Consider the following 10,933-nt stretch of genomic DNA (forward strand, 5'->3'; position numbering starts at 1 on the left):
AGACCCTGGCAGTTCGCATAACTTTGTTAACTACAAACTTGTGCAGAAATTGAGTCTTGATACGACACTCAGCGACCATACCTATGAGGTACGTCTACCTGCGGGCAGACAAGTTTGGGATCGCAAGGTCGAGATGCTTCCAATCCAGATTCAGGACTACAAAGATACTGTGGAATGCTATGTTATGCATCTGGAAAATGTAGACTTGTTATTAGGGATTGAGTGGTTTAAGACTCTTGACGTCCAGATAGATTGGTCTAGTCATATTTTTTCTTTTCAGCATAGGGACACCAAGTATAGTATTTTAGGTGATTGTATCCATCCCTCTCAGGGACCTCTTGTAAATACAATTGATTTTGGAAATATAATGGATTCTTCTTTGTATACCGCTTTCCATTGTGTATTGATTTCACTTTCTTCTTTTCTCATCCCTTCCATGGATGTAAATGAATTGAGTGTGTTTGAAAGCAAAGAATTACAGAAGATACTTGATTCGTTTCAAGATGTATTTCCTAAGGAACTGCCATCGGGTTTACCACCTGAACGGGCAGTAGATCATCGTATTGACTTGATCCCTGGTGCTCATCCTGTGAGTATTCCACCTTATAGGATGAGCCAAGCTGAGGAAGATGAGTTGGCTAAACAACTCGCAGATTATTTGAGGATGGGCCAGATCCGTCCAAGTAAATCACCTTGGGGTGCACCTGTGTTGCTTAGGAGAAAGAAGGACAATACTTGGAGAATGTGTATAGATTACAAAAGATTGAACAAGCTGACAATTAAGAACCGTTATCCTCTCCCTAGATCAGATGACCTAATTGACCGGTTAGCAGGAGCGAAATATTTCACGAAGATAGATTTACGTACTGGCTATCACCAGATACGTATTCATGAAAGGCATGTCGAAAGAACCGCCTTTCGGACTAGGTATGGCCATTACGAGTTTCTCGTATTACCTTTTGGGTTAACCAATGCTCCAGCCACTTTCCAGCAAATGATGAACGATCTTTTTCGTGAACATTTGGGAAAATTTGTGGTGGTGTTCCTGGATGATATTTTGATATATAGTCGTACTCTTGAGGATCATGTCAGACACCTCACGATTGTCTTATCTATTTTAAGACAGAATCGACTATATGCTAAATTCAGTAAATGTGAGTTCTTTATGACCGACATCATTTCCTTGGGACACAAGATCACTAGAGATGGATTGAGCATTGACTATGACCGAGTTCAGAAGGTTTTGGACTGGCCTATACCGCAAACAGTGAAACAACTTCGTTCTTTTCTCGGTTTTGTAGTTTTTCTTCGGAAATCTGTACGGGAGTACTCTCACAGCTCACACTACCGATGACCGACTTATTGAAAGGTCGTGGACGTAAGTCCAATCAGCCTATCACTTGGAATAACGATTTGGATATGGCCTTCAGACTTTTGAAAGATAAAGTCAAGGAAGCACCTATCTTAGCATTGCCTGATCCTAGTCGGCCTTATGTTCTTGAAACTGATGCCAGTGACTGCGCTATCGGGGCTGCTTTATTTCAAGATGGTAGACCGGTTGCTTTTGAAAGTAAAAAGCTAGACGACACTCAATCTCGTTGGCCAACCCTTGAGAAGGAGCTTTATGCTGTGATTCATGCTCTCAAGGTGGAGACATTATTTATATGGCTCCAAGTTTGTGGTATTGACTGATCATCAGTCAATCAAGTATGTGTGTGATGCGGACGATTTGAGAGGCAGGAAAGCTCGTTGGGCAGAGTTAATGCAAGATTTTGATTTTGAAATCCGTTATCGGAAAGGGTCCATGAATAATATTGCAGATGCGCTTAGTCGGATTAGAGAGGTGAATACTTTGTCGTTCACCAAGATTTCTACTGACTTATTTCAGTCATTGAGAGGGCTTTGCAGGACTGATAGTTATTTTGGTCCATTTTGGCAGAAGATCCAGGACGGGAGCTCATTGATTGACCAAGACTCGGTGACTGCGCAGTCTACCATTCAGGCTGCAGGAGGTCAGTGGATGATTCGGAATGGTTTACTATTCCGTAATGACAAAATTTGTGTACCACAGATCCCGGACATTAGGTCCAAGATTCTGAGGGAGTGTCACGACGCCCCTTCTGCTGGACACCCTGGGGTACACAGGACACTATCTTTAGTGAAACACACTTTTTATTGGCCGAAGATGAAAGGGTATGTAGAAGATTATGTTCTCAAGTGTCAGATTTGTCAGGCAAATAAAGCTGAACGCTTTAGACAGGCTGGGTTGTTGCATCCTTTGCAAATCCCAGGTAATAAATGGGAAAGTATTTCCATGGATTTTATTACCGGATTGCCAAGAACACATCAAGGCCACGATTCTATTTGGGTTGTGGTAGATCGCTTGACAAAGATGGCTAGATTTTTACGGACCCGGAAGAATATTACAGCTACGCAATTAGCTCGGCAGTTTATCGAGCAATTGTTTAGACTGTACGGGTTACCGCAGGACATAGTCAGTGACAGGGACTCTAAGTTTACGAGTGACTTTTGGAAACTTGTTTTTGAGAAGTTGGAAACAACTTTGAATTTGAGTTCCTCAGATCATCCTCAATCTGATGGCCAGACTGAAAGAGTGAATCAGATTTTGGAGGATATGCTTCGAGCATATGTATCCAAAAGACAAAGTTCATGGGAGGATTATCTTCCTATGTTAGAATTTGCATATAACAGTACTAAGCATACGAGTACAGGGTTTAGTCCTTTCATGCTTATGTATGGTTTTCAACCAGGATCACCTGTTACAGTAGGATTCTCAGGACTTCAGCATGATGCAGCACGTAATTTTTTGCAAGATATGCAAGAAATGTTACAAGTTGCAAAGGAATTATTAGAAGTGCTCAAGACCGAGACAGGTTTTACTCTAATAGACATCGTTCACCTAGAGAGTTCTCTGAAGGAACGATGGTGTATTTGCGAGTTCCGAAAGATTCCGAGACTTTACGGACAGGTAGATCTCCGAAATTATCCCCTAGATACTGTGGACCATTTCGTGTTACACGACGGATTGGTTCAGTTGCATATGAATTGGATTTGCCTTCTCATGTGAAAGTTCATCCTGTATTTCATGTCAGTAGACTTAAGGAAGTACTGGGTGGAGCAGATCAGTTAGTTACTCCTCAAGAAATTATAGATGTCCAAGACATGACATTTGTTCCGCACGAACCTGAAAGGATTCTTGGATTTCGTGAACGAAGATTGCGTCATACGCTTATCACGGAATACAAGATCAAGTGGAAGGATCGTGTTGAGGAGGACGCTACATGGGAGACATTGACTTCTCTTCAGAGAGATTATCCTGGCTTTTTAGTGAGCTCTTAGAGGAAGGGGAGTATGTCATGTGCACAGTGGGTATCTACCGTGTGCTATACGCATGCAAGACTAGTTTCGAGGCTTGGGGAAGCTTGGAACTAGGCAGGCTGATTGACGAGCTGAGTTAGGGATATACTAACGGGCGGGCACCCAAGTATGGACGGGCGGGCGGCCAAGTGTGGACGCCCGATGACCGGCCAAGAGCCTATAAAAGGGTGGCCAATGTTAGTTATTGCATTATAGAGAGTCTCGCGAGTTTGTGAGAGCTCTATGGTCTTGGAGCCTGGATCTAGTGCAGACGTGCACCTGCTTTATGCAGCCAAGGCCGGCAGCAATCTCGAGGCCCGCGAGGGCAGCTTCGTGGCGGTATGGGACGTTACGAGGAGGAGATTGGTCGGTACGTCATCCTAGTTAGCTCAGCTCGTGGCTCGGTGGGGACAGCCAAGATTGTGGGCTTGCCCACGGCTGTCATGGTTGGGAGGTGAGTCAGGCCTGCACCCCCTTGCTTTGTTGTTTGTTCGTTTGTTTGCAGGATTCGAGTTTCGAACCAAGATCGATCACGAGGGGATCCGTGGGGATTTGACACCGACTGCCCAACAACAGTCGTGGACCTCTGTACTGCTGGCCGACTGGATGTATGCAGTCGTGGGCTTCATTTAGTGCTAGCCGACTGATGCTGCAGTCGTGGAGCTTTTTTCAGCAGGCCGACTGCTCATCTGGGGGCATATAAATAGGCCCCCAGCCCCCATACCACTTGTGTATCATACCCGCAATTTTCTTGTGTATATAGAGCAGAGTTACACGCCTATTTCTCTCTCTCTTGTGCTGTATTTTTCTGCATGCGTTTTTGCTCGTGTTCCCAGATCTGGTCATCATCTCCGCTGCGTATTCTGACATGGTATCAGAGCCCTAGGCCCTAGATAGTTCTTGGGATTTGTGTGAGCAAGAGGGGGACTGTTTTGTGGCTGATTGGTGGACTGTTTTGGAATGTTCGGGAAGAGGAGAAGCAAGAGGACGGCGGGCTGATTTGCTGGACAGCCACTTGTAAGTATTAGTTCTTCTTTGTTCCCACCCACCCACCCTTTTCAGAGTACATCCCCGCAATGGCAGATCTGTTTGAGATGGCCGAGAGGCATGTGAAGATCCCGACACTCCCCACGTTCCCGGTGGACCATCAGTTGGGCGCGAGTAACTACGGCATATGGAAGGTTATGATGGAATCTGTTCTGGAGTCTTACGACCTCGCTGATTTCGTCGTCGTTGGGGTTCCACGGCCGGAAGTAGAGGAAGGGGAGTTACCGTCAACCCGAAAGGACCGGGAGGCCCAAACACAGATGTGGGATCGTGTCAACGCCAGGGTCCGTTCGTTTATCTTTCTCAACTACACACCGCAGGTAAGCAAGCATGTAAAGCATATGACGCTGGCCAGAGGTATATGGCAGCATTTGGCCTCTCTTTACAACAGGGTATCGCCCATGAAGAGGATTTCCTTCGAAGTACAGATACGGGTTATGAACCTTGCAAAGTCGTCGACGATGCAGGAGCATATTAACAAGCTGCAGGCTCTTCAGCAGGAAGTTCTTCAGGCTGGGAAGGAGATATCGTCAGAGGACATGGCCATAACGTTGCTGTCACACTTGGCCTCTTCGTACTCAGCATTTTACTCGTCTCTGATTACCAGTGGCAGGCTCAGCACCATCACGTGGGAGGAGCTTGTGCCCATGGTCTTGGACCAGGAGGAACGATTCACGAACCCTTCTCAGGGTGGAGGTTCGGAGGCCTTAACTGGCCAACAGTCGAAAGGCCGTAACACGGGCAAAGGGAAGGCTTCGTCGGAGAAGTCTTCTGAGAAGAAGTCCATTACTGACCGCGAGAAACTAAAGGCAGAGAGGACCTGTAATGATTGTGGCGAGAAAGGCCACTACTGGAGGCAGTGTCCCAAGCGGAAGACCGAGAAGGGTGAAGATTCCTCAGCAGCAATCATGAAGACTCCGGCTTTTGTGCACGTGGAGGTGATGGACACCGATGTTTCATTTTCTTCAGGCACGGAGGAGATTGGAGGATTCTCCGCAACGGATACTCGAGAGTGGATTCTCGATAGTGGTGCTTCCAGGCACATGACTCCTTCCCGTTCCGGTTTACAGGATCTCTGCAAGCTTTCTGGTCACATTCTTACTGGGGATACATCCACTATCCCAGTTCACAGTGAGGGATAGTTCCCGATGGCAAAGGGGGAAGCATTCCTCCCAGGTGTTCTATGTTCTGGCACTTGGTTTTCATCTGTTGTCAGTGCATCAGGTTTGCAAGACTGGCGTACGGGTGGAGTTTGATGAGCATTTTGTTGCTCTCCGAGACAAAGCAACAGGCCAAGTGGTTTGGGAAGGCGGAGTGGAGAATGGAGTTTACAAGCTTTCAGCACTCTCTCTCCCAGGTCCTCAGGTTTGTGATGAGTGGCAGTCTGGTAATGGCCACTTAAGTGTGGATACGCTGCAGGTGCGGGCTTTCCGGGACCAGATGGTGGATAGCTTGCCAGTAGATGGCAGCAGTTGGCAGGGATCTTCCAATACTGATGTTGGTGGTTCTTGTGTTCGTCAGTCAGAGGAAACTGAACAGGTCACTTATGCTCTGATGTCTCGTCGTATTCGGGACAAAGAACCTCCAGTAGATGAGGATGTTCTTTCCACGGGGACCTTTCGGAAAGCCAAGCAAGTGGCAGGTGATTACTTGCAGAAGGAGGTGGTTTCTCCAGGCTTTGTGGTTCCGGATTCAGAGGGGGTGGTTGACAGGCTTCAAAAGGCCTTGCGTGGTCTTCATCAGGTTTCCAGGACTTGTTTGTGCACCGTAACAGGTGTTGATCCTTGTGAGCAGTGTAATGCCTCTTTGACTCAGAAGCTATATGGTTCATTGATCTGGTTGATGGACACCAGGTTGGACGGGAGCTTCCTGATGAGGCAGTTGAGCTCATGGTTGCGGATGACTCTTTGGGAGGCAGGATTGCGTTTCCTGTGGTTTCTGCGGCATGCGAAGGATCATGGACTCTTGTACACAGGAGGGGGATTGTTGGATGGAGTCCGACTCCACGGTTGGAGTGACTCAGTTTGGGGAGGAGATCCGGACACGAAGAGATATACTTCAAGCCCAGGAGCAGTCTTACGGAGCAGTGAGAGACAGTCATCTTTTGCCTTGTCGCGGACAGAGGCAGAGTACCAGGCTGCTTGTGATGCTGCTTGTGATGCTGCTTGTGAGGATGCAGAGGTTGCATTGCAGGCAGAGGTTTGGACTTCCACTGGAGGAACCCATGGTCATCCAGAGGCACTTTGTTCGTGAACAGATCGTTGTGCTGATGACATCTTGCTAGAGTTCTGTTCGACGGAGGACAGTACCGTGGACCTCTTCACGAAGTCGCTATCTCAGGATTTGCTCAAGCGGCACCCCAGCTCCCTCTTGTTGGTTTCACAGCCAAGAGCTGAGAGGGGGTGTTAGAAGTCATCTCATGTCCAGTTTTATACACCAAGACCTTTGTTGTGGGTGTGCCCGCCCTTATGAGGTGTTTTATCATTTTTCCCCACTCTCCGCATTTTTCCCCTATTTTTTCTGTGGCTTGGGAGGCAGTTCTGAGTTCGCAGGAGCACTGAGTGGCTGGCCGACTGACCCATCAGCAGACAGGTGACTCGCCGACTACCCAACAACAATCGTGGACCTCTGTACTGCTAGCCGACTGGATGTATGCAGTCGTGGGCTTCATTTAGTGCTGGCCGACTGATGCTGCAGTCGTGGAGCTTTTTTCAGCAGGCCGACTGCTCATCTGGGGGCATATAAATAGGCCCCAGCCCCCATACCACTTGTGTATCATACCCGCAATTTTCTTGTGTATATAGAGCAGAGTTACACGCCTATTTCTCTCTCTCTTGTGCTGTATTTTTCTGCATGCGTTTTTGCTCGTGTTCCCAGATCAGGTCATCATCTCCGCTGCGTATTCTGACATACCATAGTCAGACACTGACATGGGTAGTTGGACTACAGTAGGAACTAGTGTAAAAACCAAGAAATAGGTGTCAAAACCAAGAAACTCTTTGTGCATTCATTTGTTCATTTGATTTATGCTTGTAAGCATATCCATGTATGTGTGCCAAGGATCGAGGATGCCCGGTTAAACCCAAGAATGAGCATGTGTGCACGTCTTTGTGCTGCATGTTAATCTTTACAGGAAGAGAATCATGCTGGGAAACGAGGGCGATCCTAGAGGTGCAAGGGGTGGGAGTATCTGCCAAAGAGGTCAAACCCAAGGTCATTTTATGTGAAGGGTGAAAACCGTGAGGGCAAGATGCTCCCCGAAGCCAAGCACAAGAGAAGAGGACGACATTCCGCATGAAGAACCATGTCTCAAGAGCTTGAGAGAGAAGAGCTAGGCCCATAGCAAGAAAAGGCAGAGAAAAGCAAGAAAAAGCAAGGACAAGCTAGACAAACCTAGACCTATCAATTGAGGACAATTGTTTAATAAGTTGGGGGATGTCACCACAGCATCAAAATACAAGTTGCTAACATGCAAAAACGCAACAGCGCGCACGCACAAAAAAAGGTTTTTTTTAATGGCATGGCAATGCTGACATGGCATTGCCACATGGCAAGATAGCAACGCAAGGCAACCTTACATGCTTAGAATGATGCAACCAACTTTTGGGAAAGCAAAAGATTAAAAGCTTTTTAAATACTAAAAAGAGAAGAGATTTTATTATTAAAAAGTGAGTTCTAAAACGCTTTTCTCAAGTGCTTTTGGGCAAGAACTATATATTCAGCTAAGGTGAATCATGTTCCCCTATGCTACAAGTTTAGCAGAAGGAAATGTCAAATGCATCACCTATGTGAATGCGACATAGACATGGTCAACAAGCTTGATGGCAAGATCCGAGGCCTCATAGACACCATTCATAAGGTACAAGAGCTGTGCAAACACCCAAAGGCCAGGCACCCAAATGTGGAGCCAGTTGGCCAGTCGGCAGCTGGAAACTACCTTTATGTTGCTGTGTTCTCTCTGTCCAACATGACAGCCAACCAAGCCCTACATATGCATATAAATGGGCAGTTAAGGGCTGCCAAATCTAGTGGAAATGCCTGAATCATCAAGATGGCAGCCCCAAATGTGCAGATCTCAGCCATGCACAAGTATTGGGACAACCGTACCTTTTTGCTCATAACATAACTTAACCGCTAGCATGATAAAAGTCTTGATCTAAGTCTAGAACCAAGTTCAGCATTGCATATATTAATTTACAGTAGATAAGGTCCATTCCTTGGTCTTCTTGTGTATTTGCACCATAAAATGATTAATGTTAATTAGCTCTGATTAATGTTAATCCTTCGCGCTTCCACGCGCATGTTACAAAAACATCATTGTCCAGATTGTTCTTTACAATTGAACTTCCTTTATAATCTATGCAAGTTCTGAAGGACAATATTAAAGAAAATCTTCTATAAGAATAAAACTTGGCATCTGCATATAATAATTAATCTCTCAGGATTGCATTTGACTACAACTAGTTTGTTTATAGGCAGCGCAATTATGAGGGAAATAAATATTTAAAAAAGTTTGGACTTGCTGGTGGAAATTCAACATGAGATAACACGGATCTAACCTGTAATTTCGCAGGGCACAACCTCTGAAGGGGGTACCAGTACAAGCTTTCCTGCTGCGCGGGGTGAAGGGGGAATGGCCGGCTCTTGAGAGGCAGGGTCCAGAAACACCACAGTCACAACGGAATCCAAGGAACCCTGCAAAACAGACCAACTGCTCTCCACAATCACTTGCACAGGATCATCGTCCATCGGTCCAGCCATGGAAACACCAACCCTAAGCCTTACAGAAGAGCTTCTTTCTGATTGTACGATACCAACACAAAGAGCACCAGTGCATCGATCTATCTAACTGCACATCGCCATCCTGCAGAACACAAAGATCCTAAGGCTAATCCTGACAGAGACCCTATGCCTAGTCCTCCGCCCCTCGCACGAAATCAATTACCAATACAGACGCTAAACTAGAGAGTATAAGCTGATCTTGCCTTTGATAATGTGCGGGCGTCCTGTTTTCACACAAGGATGCCCATTAAAACGGCCAAGCGATTTCATACTACTACATAACATATCCGATGAGGAGCAAAAGCTCCAAGAAATACTCTCTCTCTCTCTCATGCAGCAACTCTAGATAATTTGGCCCAAAGCTGCGATGAGTGCTATTCTTGGTTGTGTTTCGATGAACTATGCCAATGCCTCTTCGTACGATGGCCAAGGATAAATCTACGCTTACCCATTTTGCCATGTGTGCATGATCGAGGGGATGTAGCTGAGCTAGAGGCTACACCACTCACACACACAACCCTACAGTGTCAGGGCTCAAACCCACGACCTCTTGGCTAAGCCACTTGGGCAAGTTCCCACTTACAGAGACAAGTACTTCTTCGTGAGATCAGAGTTTGGGTGAGTATCACTATGCAAAAATGAGCATATGTTGTGCATTCAAGCACACGTGCCATGTTGGATCTGCTGGCAGTCGATCTAAGCACCTCACAGGTACGAGTCACAGATCCAACATGCCATGTTGGATCTGTTAGTTGGCAGTCGATCTAAGCACCTCATAGATGCAAGTCATAGGTACAAGTCAATAGCCCTACCACTAGGGTACACGCACTTCTGTGCATAGACCTAGAGCACATATAAACATAAGCTTATACTTAGGAAGCTTTGGGCCTTGGCAACCTAAGATACATTCAAATATCAAGATCATGCATCATCAACCTTTATGCATGTGTTAAGGATGTTATATGATGGAGTTGACACTTGCATCCTCACCATCCCCCCTCAAGTTCAGCACCATCTAAAGATTATTCCAATTACATGATGCAAAGTAAGGGAAGGGGTTGCACTTATTATGCATGATCATCCCCCCTTAAGGGCAACATCCTTCCTTTAAATGATCATCCCCCCTTAAGGGCAACATCCTTCCTTTAAATGAAGTTCAAGGTATGCCCTATGTTTTGTAAATAGATATCTCCTAAGTTTTCCACATGTTGCAGAAGTATATCTCCCAAGTTATTATGCATAATCATCCCCCCTTAAAGGGCAGCATCCTTCCTTTAAATGAAGGCCAATGCATGCCCTATGATATCTCCTAAGTTGTCTACATGGTTTTTTTCCCGAGAAAAAGATCCTTCTATTAGTTACTAAAAAAACAGCCACCACAAAGGGCTACATACAACCCTGAATGGCTAGATACAGACTTGCCTCGTGTACAGGGCGAGGATCAAGTAATCAAATGAGGGGAAAGAGACACTTCTCCTCCGGTTGGCCACTTTATGAGGAGAAAGCTATCTCATATAGGGGGAGGGGGGGAACAACCACACAGGTGGCCTGTAGTGCCAAGTGGGGTCACCACCTCTATCAATGAGAAAAGGGATAGGTTGCCAAAGCCTCATAAAACCTTCCTAGCGCTTCCGCATCATGTGGTTAAAGCCACCCTCCTGCAACTTCCCCCATTGATGACTACGGAGGGTATGGATGATGTCGAGCCAAATACTCCTGAGATGGA

The 10,933-nt window shown here is 46.2% G+C and overlaps 1 protein-coding gene across 1 annotated transcript in view; it reads right to left on the reverse strand.

The window, feature by feature from the left end:
* Positions 1-9,456, reverse strand: part of LOC147617078 (40S ribosomal protein S27) — a 29,300-nt gene extending 19,844 nt beyond the window's left edge. The window contains exon 1 of the mRNA XM_086776690.1: positions 8,985-9,456. Coding sequence (XP_086632816.1) covers positions 8,985-9,186 — 202 coding nt within the window. The 5' untranslated portion in view covers positions 9,187-9,456. The remainder of the gene's footprint in view (positions 1-8,984) is intronic.
* Between the last annotated feature and the right edge of the window lie 1,477 nt (positions 9,457-10,933).

The sequence above is a fragment of the Cibotium barometz genome, chromosome 37 (assembly GCF_041138505.1).
Source record: "Cibotium barometz isolate CiBa-2024 chromosome 37, ASM4113850v1, whole genome shotgun sequence".
In the NCBI taxonomy this organism is placed as follows: domain Eukaryota; kingdom Viridiplantae; phylum Streptophyta; class Polypodiopsida; order Cyatheales; family Cibotiaceae; genus Cibotium; species Cibotium barometz.